Genomic DNA, 19,036 nt, shown 5'->3' with positions numbered 1-19,036 from the left:
CAGGCACAGTAAGTGTAGAGACCCAGGAACTCAGCACAGGGATGGTGGGAATTTCTCATAATGGGCAAAGTAAGTCTGCAGGCCCAGGAACTCAGCACTTGGATGGTGGGGACCCCTCAAAATGGGCATAGTAATGAAGGAAGTTCACCAGAGTTCCTGAGAAATAATGTTTTCTGTAGTGGTTGCTCTAGGCCATTAAAACGCTGCACATGCCCAGTGCATGGTCTCTTCTTGTAGCTGAGCTCCACCTAATGGAGTACAGCTGGAGTGGGGAGGGCGCACAAGAGCAGTCAGAATGGCCTTGAGTTGCCGCTAGGGGGTGCATTATTGCAATGTTCAACCCATCCTACAAATAGCAGGATGGAGGGAGATATGGGACCAGTGGTTTTTGTGAGGAGGACCCCCAATAGCTGCAACTGTAATGGGAGGATGTGTACCATTTACAACAGGGAGAGCTCTGGTATGTACTATTCTGAGAACTGCATGGAGGAGTTTTGGAAAATCTTTCTGAAGGAAACTTTCAGTGAGTGGGTATTTATCACATTTCCTTTGTCATAATGGTGTTGAATAATTTAGTCTGGAAAATTTATGATTGAGGCGCCCGATTTGACTCATTGACGATTGATAGATGAGGAAGGTCACTCCTCATTTATACTGGAGGCATTGGCTCCGGTGAGGCTGCTCTGAGCACAAACAGGGTGTTTTTGTGTTCTCCCAACTACATCTAATATTTGAGGTACATGTGATCTGATTATCTACTAACTTTAGTCATTTCTGGTTACCTTGGTATTCGTGTTGCATCAGTTTAGTATAGACTAATAAAAATGGCAGCTGTTATAGCTGCAAATGGTGGGCCAACTCCATATTGGACCCTACGGACTAAGACTGGGATGCCATTAAAGTTCATGTGCGTGTAAAGGCAGGCGTCCCAATACTTTTGGTAATATAGTGTTTGTTATCTGCCATTTTAGACTATAGGAGGTTTAAAAGCTATATTTTAATATTTTATGGCAGGGGTCTCCAAACCATGGCCCGTGGGCCAGATCTTGAAATTTTGGTTCCAGAAACTTCCACATATTCACTCATTATGGCTAATAAAACTACTTTATTATAGCATATATATATATATTATATATATATATATATATATATATATATATATATATATATACACACACACACACACACATATATATATATATATATATATATATATATATATATATATATATATATATATATATATATATATATATATACACACACACACACACATATATACACACACACACAGTATATTAGGCAACATTCACTTTTAGTTATATAGAAGCTCATAGAATAATTATAAAACCAATGTGTTTTTAATAAGGATGCATTTAGCAATTTTGATTCACTTAGAGAAATCGCTGACAAGTTTTTTTTACATACATTCTATCCCAATGCTTATTGCTTCTCATCATAGATTGTTGTACATTTTATATATTTGTACCCACATTACTATTCTTATTCCACAAAATGAAATCAAGGGACACTGCACTGACCACACCCATTTAAACCAAATCACAACCACATTTGTAGCCATACCCACAAAACCTCACCCCTATTTTTAACATCCTCAAACAATTGGAACAAAAGGCATTTAAGGTTTTTTGTTTTTTTTTCAAATTCAAGTTCAAGGTGTAAAGACAACCAGATTTCAAAGAAGAGGCACCAAGATATGCATGCGTAGTTAAGGTGGTTACCTTGAAGGTATCAAGAAAAAGCACAAATAACTCCAGTGGCTTCACTTTGGGTTGGCACCTGCGCAGTACAATGTGTATACTACACTGCCAGGTGGTTGGGGACAGTGTCAGGGACACATGTTTTCCTAAGAAGAGAAACCTCAAAACAGTTCGCCATGGTCAGGGGTCAGATTTGAAGACCAGTAGTAATAACAGTAGGGCTCCCATACCATCCACCAGGGTAAGCTTCTTTTGTACTGGTCGATGACACAGGATCACTCGTGTGGGGTCTAAAAAGCTTCTTATGGTGGAGATGGGTATAGCTGCGTGTTAGTACCAGGTCGCGGCCCACAAGATTGCCCTTCCATGAGGTGAGCAAGCCGGGTCCAGTAGCAGATATAGCAGGTAGGGATCAAGCATAGTCAGTAAACAAGCCGAAGGTCAGTAACAAGTGGCTGCAGGTTAGGGTCAAACAGAAGTGTGGGTCGAGGAACAAGCCAAAGGTTGGTAACGAATGGTTGCAGGTTGGGATCAAACAAACGTAGTCGTGTAACAAGCCAAAGGCCGATAACGAATGCATGCATGTTCAGATCAAGCAGAAGTGTAGTTGAACAGGCCAAAGGCCGGTAATGAGTGGTAGTTGAGAGAAGGGAAGCTGCAGGTATGCTACCTTTCCGGAATACCCCCGGACAGTCCGGGTTTTGAATCATGTGTCCGGGTTTCAGCCCGCCTGAAACCAGGACACATTTAAGCTGGACTGTCGCTCACTACCTGCAGCTGTATGCATGTCCGGGATTGTGGGGGTGCCACTGGGCATGGGAAGTGTCACCCTAAATGTGTCCCAGGTATTTTACAATCCTATAATGTATACTACAAAAAAAAAAAAAAAAAAAGAGAAAGAAAAATTGCCATGTGCCGCTAAAGTGTTCAAGTTTGACTTGAAGAAAAGGTGGCAACTCTAAGGTATGCAAAGGAGCAAGTTATCGGCCAGAGAGCACAATAATCTGGCAAACAGGAAGCGCAGAGGCATGGCTTAAATCAGGAAGTTCATGGGATGAGCAAAGAGTTCAAAGTTCAGCAGAAACAAAGGACAAGGCAAGATTGTTTTAAGATATCGGACAACAAGCTGTCCAGCATCTCGGGTGGCACAGCAAGAAAGTCTACTGCTGGACACAGCAGAGGCTTTGGGTTCAGATCCCTCTACTGACACAGCACTGCAACAGTGCTGTATGGTAACTGTTTATCATAGGATGGATTTTAACTGTTTTGTTTTTTTTTTATCTGATGGAGTGTTATTTTATACCAGTTGTCTATTCATAGCTTTTTCAGTTTTTTCCTAGTTTTATGAATTCAATCACAATAATAAAGATTTTGGAATCAGTGGTAATTTAATGGTCTTCATAAGCTTTTGTAAATACCATTTTGTGTTTTGTGTGTATTGATTAGCATATAATTTTGTATCTTTGTTGTGTAGCCCTGAAGAAGAGGGAGATCTTTGAGCCCCTGAAACATGTTGACTATTTTGTCTTTTTTTATGAATTAACATTAGTATTAAAGGTTTTTGGACACGCAGTTCCTTGGTCTGGCGCTCTCATTTGACTTTTTATACCTCATTTTTCTAATGTGTTCATTGCTGTTCACTTCAATATCCTACCTTGCCAATAGTCAATGACATTGAACGAGAAGAGCGTGGGACACCATCTTCTGTAAATGAAAGAAAAAGAAAAGGTCATCATTTTCATTTAGGGGCAGCCAAATCCAAAAGTGATATTTAATTTATAGGTGGGTCTTGGTGATCTGAGTCAGCCCCCTTGATGTGTCTTCAATGCCAGAATGGGATAAATCCTGGCTTTGATCCTGTCCACCTGGAAACAGTGGGTGTTCCATCCACCTTTGTGTGCCCCATCTCCTCCCATTACAATTTTCACAATATAAAATACATTTTAAAAATTCAACAGGGATGGTGGGAGTCTCATAATGAGTACAACTGGGGGGGGGGCAGAGCCAGGAACAAAGCGCAAAGATCTCAACAATAGAGTCCCCAAGGAACAGAAGAGACTGCCAGGGGTAGCACTCTGTATCATCTACCAAACATTGAAATAGTATTTCTGGCTGGACTGACCCTTATCATTAAGTTGTGTTTAAAACTCCAGGATTTCTTGTATTGGCCAGGTAAAGTTTCCTGGGGCTTGTACAGTATATGGTCAAAAGTTTGTTGACATCTGACCATCAAACCTACTACTTCGCTAAAAGTATGTGGACATCTCCAAATTATAAGGTTCAGGTGTTTCCAGTGAAGAGTACTGTTAACATTACAGTGTGCAAAGACATTGTAAGACAATTGTGTGCTTCCAACCTTGAGGGAACAGTTTGGAGAAGACACTTTTCTGTTCCAACATGATTGTGCCCCTTTGCACTAAGCAAGCGCCAAAAAGACATGGGGAGCCTATTTACTAAAACTGGAACACTCAGAATCTTATGCAGATGTGCATGGTAGCCAATCAGCGTCTAACTTCAGCTTGTTCAATTAGGCTTTGGCAATAAAACCTGGAAGCCGATTGGTTTCTATGCAGAGTTGCACCAGATTTTGCACTCTCCAGTTTTAGTAAATAACCCAAATGGTTTGATGTGGAGGAACCCAAGTGTCTTGCACAGATTAGCCTTGTAAATCAGGTCTTCTAATCCAACATCAGTGCCTGACTTTAGAAATGTTCTTTTTGCTGTATGGGCACAATTTCCCAAAGACAGACAATCTTGTGGAAAGCCTTCCCATAGAAGGAGGTGGGGAGTCCATAATAATACCCATGACTTCAGAAAGGGATGTCCAACCTCATGTAGATAAGGGTCAAATGTTGACAATGTAGTGTAGTTCCCTATTAGATAGAAAACCTAAATATACCAAACTCTCTCTAATGAAGCAAACTGTAGGGTCTTGGACATTGTGGGTTAAAACATAATCCTCATTCTATATTGACAATTCTTACAAATAAATATTGCCCAGCCAATAGGATTTGTCCTTTTATTGTCTACGCTTTTCTAGAAGAAGGGAACGGAGAAGAGAAAGATATGTTGGTAGACTGCTGAACCAGAATGTAGAATCGATTAGGCTTGAAATCCAAATTTCAGAGGCAGCTCTCTCAACCGGGGTATCCTTGGGGGGCCTCTGGAGTCGTTTTTAGAGTGTAGAAGGGAGGAGAGAGCGACAAATCTAATCTAAATTTAGTAAGGGGGGGGGAGTCCATATCAATACTTATGACTTTGAAATGGAATGTCCAACAAGCTCATATAGGTAATGGTTAAATGTTCAGTTTTTGGCAATAATGTGTAGTTCCCTATTAGATGTAAAACTTAAAATATACCAAACTGAGTTTTGTTGGCACCATGGTCACTTCACAACACACTTTTTTCACACCTGCCTCTTGGGCCGAGCCTTTTGGCTAGGACCAGAGGAATTTTTTTATTCCTGGCCGAAGGGACGGCCATTGCATTGCACAATGGCCACTTTCACTTCTCCCACTTCCTTCTCCCCACTTTCTATTTATTTACCCCGTGTTGTCACTTTTTTGTATTTTTCTTTTGTTTGGTTGTTACACGTTTGTCACAGTGTGATTAGTAGGGTATGGGTCCTCTGGCCTACCCTGAAAGTCTTGGGAGGGGGTGGACATGGTCTTCTGGCTTGGTTCGCCCTCTCTTATGGGGTTTCCCTTCAGGGGAGCCCGAACGAGTACTTGGGTGGGTCTGTTTTGGCAGACCCTCCAGAGAAAGGGGTTCATCTGGTTTCGGCCAGACGGGCCTAGTGAGTACCTCAGTCCAAGTCTGGAGCCTTACGCCCCGGGGGATGAGGGTAAGGTCCTTCCTAGGGAGGACTGTGCAACACCCGTTGCATGTTTTGTGTCACTCTTTATGTGTGTGCACTTTCTTTGGCACCTGGTGAAGTTTGAGTGCGTTTCACACGCCGCAGAATTAAAAAAAAAAAAAAAAGTTAAATATACCAAATTCACTCTAATGTAGCAAACTGTAGGGTCTCGGACACTGTGGGAAAACACAATCTTTCTTAATTAACAAGTCTGACACAAAAAAATATTGCCCAGCCAATAGGATCCTTCCTTTAATTTTCTAAGCTTTTCTAGAAGGGAAAAAAAAAATAAATAAAAAAAAGACACGTTGGTGGACTGCTGGACCAGAATGTAGAAAAGATGGGGCATGAAATCCAAAGTTTAGAGGCAGCTCTGTCAACCACAGTATCCTTGTGGGGCTTCTGGAATAGTTTTAAGAGTATACAAGGGATGAGAGAAGGACCAATCTAAAATGAATTTAGTAAGAGGAGTTTTGAGCTCCCGAAATGCACTGGCTGCCTTTTCTAACCACTTATTATGTACAAAATAGAATTACTGGACCTATATTTGTGGCACTCTCATCCCTTTTACACTTTTCTAGTAGAAGGGAAGGAAGACTCTGCTTAGTTGACCACCAGCACAACAAACAACTGTATCTGTGATATACGCCATTTACCACTTCCGTTGTAATTCCGACTGGAATTCTGATTGGCCAGTTTTTTATATTCCATTAACTCTGCATGGTCCTTCTCATAGGTCCTCTTCAAATTCTCTACGTACTGCATCATCACCTCTGTGGCTTTTGACATACGCTTTTCCTGGACACAGGAGGAAGAGATTAGAAGGATGAGAGTTACAGCGCCATCAGATGTTCAGCTTTTTAGTACCTTTACCTGTCGCACAGCGCCAACCATCTCGGCCCGGCTAGAGAGTCTAGTGGTGAGGCGGTGAAGGACAGCAATGTCTTCTAGCAGCTTCTGAAAGGCTTCACGGTGTTCACTGTTCTGCCAGATCGACACTGAAGACTAAAAAAGGGGAACACGCGTATTATGTGTTAAATGACAAAACTAAAAGCTTTTCAAAATGATACATATTTAAAATTTAAATAGACAACCTAATCCACATTTGCAATCCCTTTTAAATAAAAACAAAATACTGTATATAAGGAAATATTATTTACAGTGCCTTGAAAAAAGTATTCATACCCCTTGAAATTTTCCAGATTTTCTCATATTCCAACCACAAACGTAAATGTATTTTATTGGGATTTTATGTGATAGACCAACACAAAGTATCAGAATTTGTGCTGCAGATACAGGGCTCCGTTTGTTGGTTTCGTTATGGTACCGTCTACCCATCATTCTTGTTGTTTGCGGTAAATATTGTTTTTTTTTTTTTTTAATTGGACTGGATTTTGTAATAAATGGCTGCTGTACCATTAAACCCCATTCGTGTGTGGTTTAGGTTTGTTTTTGGTGAATACAAGTGGAAAAGGGTGACTTAGTGGTAGTAGTGGCAGGCTCCCTCTATCTGTTATCAGAGGCCAAACGATTGGACTAGATGGTGAAATCTTAACCCAGATTGTCATAGCTTGGATGTCTAGATCTACAGTGCCTTTGAAAAGTATTCATACCCCTTGAAGTGTTCCATATTTTTTCATGTTACAACCAAAAAACGTAAATTTTCTTGGGATTTTTGGGCTTTTATGTGATAGACCAACACAAAGTGGCACATAATTGTGAAGTGGAAGGAAAATGATAAATGATTTTCATATTTGTGTGTGTGTGTGTGTGTGTGGGGGGATTTGTATACAACCCCCTTTACTCTGATACCCCTAACTAGAATCTAGTGGAACCAATTGCCTTCAGAAGTCACCCAATTAGTAAATAGAGTCTACCTGTGTGTAATTTAATCTCAGTATAAATACAGCTGTTCTGTGTAGCCCTCCAGAGGTTTGTTAGAGAACCTTAGTGAACAAACAGCATCATGAAGGCCAAGGAACACACCAAACTGATCAGGGATAAAGTTGTGGAGAAGATTAAAGCAGGGTTAGGTTATTAAAAATAAAATATCCAAAGCTTTGAACATCTCACAGAGCTCTGTTCAATCCATCATCCGAAAATGGAAAGAGTATGGTACAACTGCAAACCTACCAAGACATGGCCGTCCACCTAAACGGACAGGCCGGGCAAGAAGAGCATTCAGAGAAGCAGCCAAGAGGTCCATGGTAACTCTGGAGGAGCTGCAGAGATCCACAGCTCAGGTGGGAGAATCTGTCCACAGGACAACTATTAGTCGTGTTCTCCACAAATCTGACCTTTATGGAAGAGTGACAAGAAGAAAGCCATTGTTGAAAGAAAGTCATAAGAAGTCCCGTTAGCCTTTTTGCGAGAAACCATGTGGGGGGACACAGCAAACGTGGAAGAAGGTGATCTGGTCAAATGAAACCAAAATTAAACTTTTTGGCCTAAAAGTAAAATGCTATGTGTGGCGGAAAACTAACACTGCACATCACCCTGAACACACCATCTTTTCTTCAGCAGGGACAGGGAAGCTGGTCAGAGTTGATGGGAAGATGGATGGAGCCAAATACAGGGCAATCTTAGAAGAAAATCTGTTAGAGTCTGCATAAGACTTGAGACTGGGGTGGAGGTTCACCTTCCAGCAGGACAATGACCCTAAACATCCAGCCAGAGCTACAATGGAATGGTTTAGAGCAAAGCATATTCATGTGTTAGAATGGCCCAGTCACAGTGCAGACCTAAATCCAATTGAGAATCTGTGGCAAGACTTGAAAAATGCTGTTTACAGACGCTCTCCATCCAATTTGACAGAAATTGAGCTATTTTGCAAAGAAGAATGGGCAAAAATGTCACTTACTAGATGTACAAAGCTGGTAGAGACATCCCCAAAAAGACTTGCAGCTGTAATTGCAGTGAAAGGAGGTTCTACAAAAGTATTGACTCAGGGGGCTGAATACAAATGTACACTACACTTTTCATATATTTGTAAAAAAACTGAAAATCATTTATCATTTTCCTTCCACTTCACAATTATGTGCCACTTTGTGTTGGTCTATCACATAAAATACATGTTTTTGGTTGTAACACGACAAAATGTGGAAAATTTCAAAAGGGTATGAATACTAGACATCCAAGACAATCTGGGCTAAGATTTCACCATCTAGTGCAATCTTTTGTTCTCTGAAAACATGACGGGGTTTTTAGAGGGAGCCTGCTGCTACTACCACCAAGCCATCCTTTTCCACTTGTATTCACCAAAAGAAAACCTACACCACACACAAATGGGGTTTAATGGTACAGCAGCCCTTTATTACAAAAACCAGTACAATAAAAAAAAAAACAATATTTACGGCAAACAAGAAGGATGTGTTGAAGGTCCTTGAAGGTACCATAAAGAAACAGCCAAACAGAGCCCTGTATCTGCAGCCCAAATTCTGTTACTTTGTTGGCCTCCAGCTACACTGCGCCACTTCGGGGGGTAATCACATAAACCTACCACAGAATACTCATCTGTACATCAATCATGGGTCTCAACAACTTGACCACACTAAATTAGGATGCCATACCTTAGACGGGTCCCCATCAACTTCTGCACAAACTCCTCCTTCAAGACCTTGTATATGCATAATGGAGTGCTGCTCCAAGTGCCGATAGTGTGGCTCTGACTAAGCCCTGAGGGCGGGGCGAAATGCGTTCTCCGAGATAAGAGGACCTTTTTTATTCCTCTTTCTAAAAACTGAGAACATTTTGTCTCCAAAGTGAACAGTACTTTAGTAAATTGACATCGGTATTGCTAAACTAGAATATGATGATCGTCTCCATAAATGCATACAAATCGAATGAAGGATTTTTAAAACATGTGGATTTTTGCACTTTTGATCCAGCTGCATACATCCTAACCATGTGCCCATCACATGAAGTCTATGGATACCTTGAGAAAGCTCAGTGACTTACAGTAAAAAATCCAGTATCTGTGCAGATTAAAAAAACATTGGGGTGGATTTAATACCATCAAAAAGACTGCACTTAGCAAAGCGCAGATGCTCCAGAGCTTAGTAAATAGGGTAAAGCATCACTTTGAAAAGAATACCTAATCACATGCAAGCAAAACGAAGAAAAAAAAAAAAAAAAAAAAAAACAGCAAAAAAACAGCATTTTTGCTTGCGCATGATTGGATGATGGAAATCAACAGAGCTTTACCTCATTTGCTAAGCTCTAGAGAACAGGTGTCAAACTGGCGGCCCTCCAGCTGTTGCAGAACTACAAGCCCCATGGGGCATTGCAAGGCTGGCAGTTGCAAGCATGACTCCCAAAAGCAGTGGCATGATGGGACTTGTAGTTCTGCAACAGCTGGAGGGCCGCCAGTTTGACATCTTTGCTCTAGAGCACGGGTCTCCAAACAAAGAGCCTGTTCATTGTCCTTCAGATTTTAGGGGGGGCCAAATTGTGGAGTGCGGGAGTGGAAATATTCCTGGCATCAGTGGGAGTATACATCGTCACATTTGGCATCATGGGGAGGAATAGTGCCCCATTATTGCTGTCAGTGGGAGAAATGGTGATCCATTGTTGGTGTCAGTTGGCAGATTAGTGTCTCGGATCAGCGGGAGGAATAGTGCCCCCAAGGGCTGGATAAAGGCAAGCAAAAGGGCTGCATCCGGCCCCCGGGCCACAGGTTGATCACTGCTCTACTGCAACTGCACAGTCTATTTGCCTTTAGTAAATAAACGCCACTATGTAGGTGAGTGCCCTATATAAATTAAACTGGCATGTGGGCAGGGCACTGACACCGGAGATCCCAATTCTCGGCTACTGTGAGATGATAAAGCTCAAAACTAAGGTAGAGCAGATATTTGTCCATCCAGCAGTGTTCCAGAAATAATACAGGTACTAGGGAAGAAATTGAGAGATTTCACTTTGCCAAAATTTTGGTGAACATAATCAGGACATTTCCGATGCACTTCACTGGTTTAGCAACATTCATTGAAAGTAATGGTTAAGGTGGTTTTTAAGGGTGTAACCTTTTCTAAATGCGTTTGCGGGAAATTCCTTTAATAAAAAAATGTGATTCTTTTTCTGGCACCCTCATCCATCTTCTTACCATGACAGCTGTTCTGAAGGTCTCAATCTCCTTCTCGTTGTTGTCCTCGGTCAGGTTGCGTTCCCTTTCAGCTTGATTCAGCCGGGACTCCAGAGTGTAACTGTCATTCCGAAAGGCCAGAGAGAGCTGGACAAACACGTTCTGCAGAACGACAGACACAGGGAATTGCAAAATATTATTTTTGGTGGAACTTTTGGCGCATTTGGGACAGGATGGGCACAAATATGGAAACTTCCCTGGTGTGGTCAAGGAGGAAACGAATAAAAAGGATCACTCCTTTAAACAAGTTTTCTCCTCATATCAATATCATTGTCTAGTTTAGGACAATAGATCTAATAAATAAAAAAAATATATATATATATATATATATATATATTTCTAAACTAAACAATGATATTGATATGAGGAGAATAGATCTATATATACACACACATATATAATATATATATATATATATATATATATATATATATATATATATATATATATATATATATACACACACATACACACACATACATATACACACACAAGTCTGTTGAGAATGGATGGCGGTTGTAAACATTTTACCGAAGAATAAAAATAAAGAGATCCATGCACACCCTCAAGAGTTAACTACAATATAATTTATTGCTTAAAAGAGCAAAATACAAAAATTGCACAGCAAGCCAAAACTCCCGCCTATCCCCTGTATATAGGACAAAAGGGAACTGGAAACAAATTTCCTAGTGTTCTATACTTCCCTACATCAGAAAGGGAACAATTCATCCAGTGTAAAGATATAGCTATCTCCCACTAGGGAGAGAAATGGATAAATGCAGCAGTCCACAGGCCCCCTCCCTCCCCCAGATAAAAAGCGCCCCCTATAAATACCTGTAAAAACCCCTCAAGCCACCTCTAATCGAGTGACCAACATGTAATTCCTAAGGAGGACCAGTGTGTCTCCGTGAAAAACAGAAAATAATCGCCCTGTTCCAAGATGGAATGATGCACATTGCACACTAATCTGATGCGCCCATATTGCTTATGTCACCGGTCAGTCAGTCAGTCAATGGGGCCATGTAAAAATAAAGTTGATTAATCACAGTAAAAGTTATCCAAGGTATGGTAAAGAGACTTCCCCGCTGACAGATGTATTAATTCTCCAATGTTGATAGATTCCTGTTATTCTCATCCTGATATTAGACATGTGCGCCGTCAATAAATTTGTTTCGTTTCGTATTAGCCGTTAATTCGTATTTCGTAATTCGAGTCCGAAATCCAATTTGGATTCGTAAGAAATACAAATTTTCGTTAGGTTCATTAACTTTATATAACAATTACGAACGTTCGTTATTATGAATTAAAAAAGCAAAAAAAAAAAATACTTCTCTCAATATGGCAGTCGTCGACTCATTATGAGGGGCTCCTCTCATCCCTGTGCTGTGCTCATTATGAGGGGCTCCCCCCATCCCTGTGTTGTGCTCATTATGAGGGGCTCCCCCCATCCCTGTGTTGTGCTCATTATGAGGGGCTCCCCCCATCCCTGTGTTGTGCTCATTATGAGGGGCTCCCCCCATCCCTGTGTTGTGCTCATTATGAGGGGCTCCCCCCATCCCTGTGCTGTGCTCATTATGAGGGGCTCCCCCCATCCCTGTGCTGTGCTGACTTCCTCCTGGGGCTGTACCCCTGCTGTGCTCATTATGAGGGGCCCCCACCATCCCTGTGCTGTGCTCATTATGAGGGGCTCCCCCCATCCCTGTACTGTGCTCATTATGAGGGGCTCCCCCCATCCCTGTGCTGTGCTCATTATGAGGGGCTCCCCCATCCCTGTGCTGTGCTCATTATGAGGGGCCCCCACCATCCCTGTGCTGTGCTCATTATGAGGGGCTCCCACCATCCCTGTGCTGTGCTCATTATGAGGGGCTCCCTCCATCCCTGTGCTGTGCTCATTATGAGGGGCTCCCACCATCCCTGTGCTGTGCTGACTTCCTGGGTATTTTAACTTCATCATAACGAATAATTGTAATTATGACAATAATAAAAAGATATTAACGAACATTCTTATTTTGTCCGATTCTGAATCTCCCATCGACTACCAGTACCAGTCTCCCACTCCCATATTAAAAAAAAGTAAATTTCCCCAACCCTCACTCAGCAGCAGAAGAAAACCTCTGATTGGTCAAAAAAAACACCAGTCACGTTCCCGTTGTAACGGAATTTGGATCCGAAATCCATCAACGAAAATTTTGTATACAATTCTAAAGCATACGTGATCCGAATTCAAACCCCAGTAGGTTTGAGAATGAATAGTGGCGCTAATATGAAAAAATACCTGCTAAAAATATATAAACAATATACGTGACTCAATAGAATAATGGTGAAACCTAAATGCATCAAAAAAAAAAAAAAAAATCCAAAAATGAGAATAACGTGACTAAACCAATATATATCACCCTGTGACAAGTGTATCAATATAAGTGTCACTTCTCAAAAATAAGAATGCTGTTACAGCAAGCTGATGGTAGTCCAACGGACATTTTGATCAGAACCTAGGGGGCAGTAGGTTCTGACGAAGTTCCGGTATTTAGAGGAACAGCACAGGGATGGGGGGAGCCCCTCATAATGAGCACAGCACAGGGATGGGGGGAGCCCCTCATAATGAGCACAGCACAGGGATGGTGGGAGCCCCTCATAATGAGCACAGCACAGGGATGGAGGGAGCCCCTCATAATGAGCACAGCACAGGGATGGAGGGAGCCCCTCATAATGAGCACAGTACAGGGATGGGGGGAGCCCCTCATAATAAGCACAGCACAGGGATGGGGGGAGCCCCTCATAATGAGCACAGCACAGGGATGGGGGGAGCCCCTCATAATGAGTCGACGACTGCCATATTGAGAGGTTTTTTTTGCTTTTTAAAATTCATAACGAACGTTCGTAATTGTTATGAAAAGTTAACGAACCTAACGAAAACTCGTATTTCGTACGAATCCAAATTGAATTTCGGACACGAATTACGAAATACGAATTAACGGCTAATACGAAACGAAACAAATTTATTGACGGCGCACATGTCTAATATCAGGATGAGAATAACAGGAATTTAGCAACATTGGAGAATTAATACATCTGTCAGCGGGGAAGTCTCTTTACCATACCTTGGATAACTTTTACTGTGATCAACTTTATTTTTACATAGTCCCATTGACTGACTGACCGGTGACGTAAGCAATATGGGCGCATCAGATTAGTGTGCAATGTGCATCATTCCATCTTGGAACAGGGCGATTATTTTCTGTGTTTCACGGAGACACACTGGTCCTCCTTAGGAATGACATGTTGGTCACTCGATTAGAGGTGGCTTGAGGGGTTTTTACAGGTATTTATAGGGGGCACTTTTTATCTGGGTGAGGGAGGGGGACTGTGGACTGCTGCATTTATCCATTTCTCTCCCTAGTGGGAGATAGCTATATCTTTACACTGGATTAATTGCTCCCTTTCTGATGAGGGAAGTATAGAACACTAGGAAATTTGTTTCCAGTTCCCTTTTGTCCTATATACAGGGGATAGGTGGGAGTTTTGGCTTGCTGTGCAATTTTTGAATTTTGCCCTTTTAAGCAATAAATTATATTGTAGTTAACTCTTGAGGGTGTGCATGGATCCATAGCTCCCAACTGTCCCTGATTTCGAGGGACTGTCCCTGATTTGGAGCAATGTCCCTCTGTCCCTCATTCCTCCTCATTTGTCCCTCATTTTGGTCTGATCAATATAGGAGGTGTATAAAATGCACTTTTTATCTATCAAAAAGTGTTTTCCAGTGCTAAACCTTCCATCCGATTTCTAAATTGCTGCATTTGTAAATTCCAAAAGCCAATATAAAAGGAATATTAGTGGTAATAAAAAAAAGCACTTGATCATAATAATTGATCACACCCCCCGATACCTAATCAGTGAGTACTACTAGTATATGAATTTTGGTGGGAATCCCATTTTTCTCTATTTTTGTAGTTGTACACATTTGGGGACTACAGTTTTGGGGTACAGCTATAGGGTAAGCTATTAGAGGGTCTTACCCAGAGGTAGGAGGTGGAGAGCTGGGGTGGTGAGGTCTTGCTATCCACCTTTCCCAATCAGGGAACGCTTTCTATTCAGATAATCAAAAACATTCTCTGAAAGCCACCTGTGCTGAATGGTCGCCCTCCTGTGTTCACAATGGAGAGCAGTCCTTTAGAGCGGGACCTGGAAGCTAGTGGTGATCATTGGAGGGCATTATACCTATTCAGAAACTGCGTTGGGTTGCAGATGGAACATCTGTTTAATATACAGGTGCATTCTGACTTCATGATGTACATTTACATCAGGATGCATGTGACGTCATGACGAACAAATATTTACATCAGAATAATGTCCTGATGCACGTGCGCGACCTTTTGACGTCACCCACAGATGTGGTTTTAGATAAGTTGAACCACCATAGTAAAGCCCGATTTGTTGCCAACATCCCTTAAAGTTAGAGCAGGAGAATCAAGGGTACCCCCCCCCCCCCCACACCCGTACATTGGGACTGTATGGACAGATTCTAATTATTGAATCAAATTACTATAAAGAAATATAAATTTTATTCATGCACAAATAAAAAAAAAAAAAAGAGAATCGCATGAATCAAAGGGAAATATCACAGATGTGGTATGACATAGCCATGCCGTTACTTTAAATAATAATTAGGTCCGATTGCTGAAATCATCCACCAATTGCCATGTAATAAAACCTCATCCAGAGGCGAAATATGTTGGGCTGAGGGATTTTTTTGTGATTTTTGCAATTTATTTTTATTTAAAAAGGTGTGCTACAGAAACAATGACATAGTAACGTTCACAGAATATGCGAACAATAGAAATCGCTTAAGGAACAACCAAAAGGCGGTTATACCCTTCCGGGGAATGAAAGTTGAAAACAAGTAGCAGCAATAATAACGTAACATGTTACATAAGTTGAAAGAACCATCTGGTCAGGTCATACTTGAGCTAACCACTCATTAATAGAGAGTCTCTGTCCACCGGAGGTAACTACCAAGTCATGGGGGGAGTCTGCTGTGGGGTGTCCAACTGGGGTTAGTGCACACCCATTTTTGGTTATAGGAGTATGAAAAGAACAACAACCAAAGAAAGAGGGAAAGAGGGAAATGGGGAAAAGAGAAAGAAAAAGAAGAAAAAAAATACAGGAAAGGGGAGCAGGGTGGGGGTGGGTTAAAAGGAATTGCCCCCAAGGAGGAGGAAATCTCAATACCAATCAGGCAGTGGAAATCGTCGGTAAGTGCTGCAAGTTATGTGTATTGGAGGCACTCATTGGAGAAGCGGAAAAGATCCCAGTAAAACCATCTGGTCTTATGTTCCTCTGACTTATGCTGGACAGCAGAGGTCAGACCCTCCATCTGTTTAATGTCGTCCACTCTCGCGAGTCATTGGGCTACTGTTGGTGCCACCTGTTGCTTCCACTGGCATGGAATACAAGCCCATGCTGCATTAAGGAGGTGTCCAAGAAGGTACCTATGATACCGTTTCCTGGTTAAAGGGGTGAGGTTGAGTAAGACTGAAGCTGGGTCATCATGCAGGGAAATGTCCGAAATTGTGTACGAGTTGAACTGGCTGTCAAAAAGTTTGGCACTTGGGGCATTCCTAGAAGATATGTAGGATGGTGCCGTATAAAGGGCACAGCGCCAGCAGTGGCCAAAACCAAAGGAGTTCTATACCGTAACATGATTATTTCGTAGGTATTTTATGATTTATTAAATTCTTCACTTTGAATGAGCACTTTTTCTTCTTTTTTTTCATTGGGGAGAACCGGACCATGCTACAGGAGGTTAAGGGAGATACTTGTGTGCTGGCGGAATTAGTGGTGGATTAGGGCTGTATTGCTATCAGGCTGGGACGTGAACTGTGGCGTGTTTGGCTTAAGGTAGGCAGTCAAGCCTCTCAGTAGCCACAGTGACCCTTAGGACTGGTCCAAGCCTGTAGTTAGTGGGGATAGGTCAATACACTGACCCCCCACACCGACCCCAGACACCCCTCCATCCGAACAGGATTTGTCAACCGCAACAGAAAATACATTTGCTGGTTGGTGATATGCTATGGCATCCCCCCCCCCCCCCCCGGATGGTGACATTTGTGAACAACCTCCAGGATTGTAAAATCCTGCCTCTGCACCGGACATATATCTCTCTATAAGCAAGCTTATAAGCCTGGCAACTCTTTTTGACTTGTACTCTTGGCTGTACTATGTGTTTGACTTGCACTGTGTGTTTTGTAGACACTTAATAAAAGTTATGTTTTAAGCCATGGTGGTTTGACGCGTGGGTTCCGCACATCCCTGCTGGTTGTTTGGCAGGCCACCCTCTATTCTGTGGAATTGTTGCTTTTGCCTGAGGTCTAATTTTATAAAATGGCAGGGTTCTTGTAACATGAGATTGACTATGAATCACTGTCCCAGGAGGCATGCCAGGTGTCTTCTAATGAAATTATTAGAACACAAAAGGAAGGAAATATTGTGGAGGCATTTAGACACATGTCTAAACTATATGAAAAGCATACCAGAGTTTGGTGGAAAGCCTTGATACAGTATGTATATTAAAAGAAAAATCAGTTTGCGGTTTGAGAATATTGTCTAGACCTCATTCACAGAATTTTTGGCAGGCTGGGATAAGTTACAGGCCGTCCATGCAGTATTTATTGGACTACGAGAGCAGTTAAATCAAAGACTGAAGCAAGAACAGACTAACATCATAAAAATTTAAGATGTTGAAGGACAGACTTTATGTAGACCAGGGGTGTCCAACCTGCGGCCCAAACCGGCTATGAATGTGGCCCAACACAAAATTATAAACTTACCTAAAAATGTTGATTTTTGGGGAGAAATTTTTTCTAAAAATGCATTTATGCTTAGCAAACACATGTGGGCAAAGAAAAATTTTTTTACAGTGTCTCTTTACCAGATTTTTGTAAAATGTTATCTTCCCAAAGAAAAATCTCCCACTCTTCACAATCACGCCTTATTCATATCTTCAGTTTTCGGCAGCCCCTTTATCATAGGCGTGCGCAGTTTATTGCATTAGGGTGTGCACCCCAAAGCTCAAACACACACACTACTGATCACTTACAATGTTCATTCAGAAAGGGAAGGGTATGGTCAATTACATATTTACCGGCCCCTTCCTCCACTCATCCTAAAAAATCCTTGCAGCAACAGCTGGCGGGAGAGGAGGGAGGCTGGTAGCACTGCGAAGCTGGTAGCACTGCAGGGGGAAGCGGGGAGTAAGGGAAGTAGGGGGAATCTGTGCTGTAAAGGGTGATTAGGGTGTGCCTGGGCACACCTGGCACACCCTGTGGGCACGCTTATGCCCTTTATTTGTGAGCAACTATTTTCAAGGATGAAGCACATGAAGGGCAAAATTAGAGCCAAAATATCTGATCAGCACCTTGAGAACTCATTAAAGAATTTCTACTACACTCGTCGAACCAAATATTGCTGCGTTAGTTCAGAGGTGACCAACTCAACCGCATCGGCATTACGATTGACCTCAAAGGGCAGGTTGAATCTATAAGACTAAATAAACGTATCCGGGGCTTTTTTTTCCTCCCCAGAATAGGTGCATGAGCTCAACCCCCCCCCCCCCCCTAACCACCACACCGGATAAAATGGTTGGGAGGATCCTAAAGGGACAATAAATACCAGAAGTACATTATGAATTACATACTGCAGCGATCAGGGGTGCGCTACCTACAGATTGCAGGGTTCAGCTCTTTCACAGGCTGTCCACATCTCACCTCCACCCCTCCTCAGCTCTGACACTGCACCCAGTGGCGGCTGGTGCTCAAATTTTTTGGGGGGGTGCAAACAAACTGAAAAATTCTGAAAAATACTGAACCCCCCCCCCATCGATTGCAGCCTCACTGTGCCAGTCAAAGGCAGCCTCACTGTGCCCATCAATTGTAGCACTGTGCCCATCAATTGTGGAATGGGCAGTGGTTCAGGCAGCGACCCCTGTGTCCTCCATGCTTTTCCTTCTGCTAGGAATCCAACAGGAGCGCCTGTCCTTTCAGCCAATCAGGTGACTGGTATTAGACCCACGCTTCCTCATTGGCAGAGTGGTGGTTCAGTGTTAGAAAAGCGAATATTCATTTGCTTTTCTAACACATCTGGGTGGGCTCCGCTCCGAGTCCACCCTATTTTGAAGCCTATTAGAGCCTATGGCTCTAATCAGGTGCTTAAAAAAATTGCCAACCCCCCCGGTAATTAAGGCGCCCGGCGTCTGAAAAGGGGCTGGAAGGGGGTGGCCGCGGCGGCCATGGATAGATTCATGCTATGCTATGCATGAATCTA

General features: G+C 42.2%; 1 protein-coding gene across 3 annotated transcripts in view; it reads right to left on the bottom strand.

Annotated features, from left to right (window-relative positions):
- IRAG1 (inositol 1,4,5-triphosphate receptor associated 1) overlaps positions 1–19,036 on the bottom strand; it is a 188,140-nt gene that overhangs the window by 13,579 nt on the left and 155,525 nt on the right. For all 3 annotated transcript variants that reach the window (XM_073604082.1, XM_073604081.1, XM_073604083.1), the window contains 4 exons: positions 10,679–10,819; positions 6,451–6,582; positions 6,234–6,375; positions 3,376–3,425 (listed from right to left, as the gene is read on the bottom strand). In XM_073604082.1, the coding sequence (XP_073460183.1) occupies positions 3,376–3,425; positions 6,234–6,375; positions 6,451–6,582; positions 10,679–10,819 (465 nt within the window). The remainder of the gene's footprint in view (positions 1–3,375; positions 3,426–6,233; positions 6,376–6,450; positions 6,583–10,678; positions 10,820–19,036) is intronic.

Source organism: Aquarana catesbeiana, linkage group LG11, assembly GCF_042186555.1.
Source record: "Aquarana catesbeiana isolate 2022-GZ linkage group LG11, ASM4218655v1, whole genome shotgun sequence".
NCBI lineage: Eukaryota > Metazoa > Chordata > Amphibia > Anura > Ranidae > Aquarana > Aquarana catesbeiana.
This window is presented reverse-complemented; position numbering and strand designations above follow the sequence as displayed.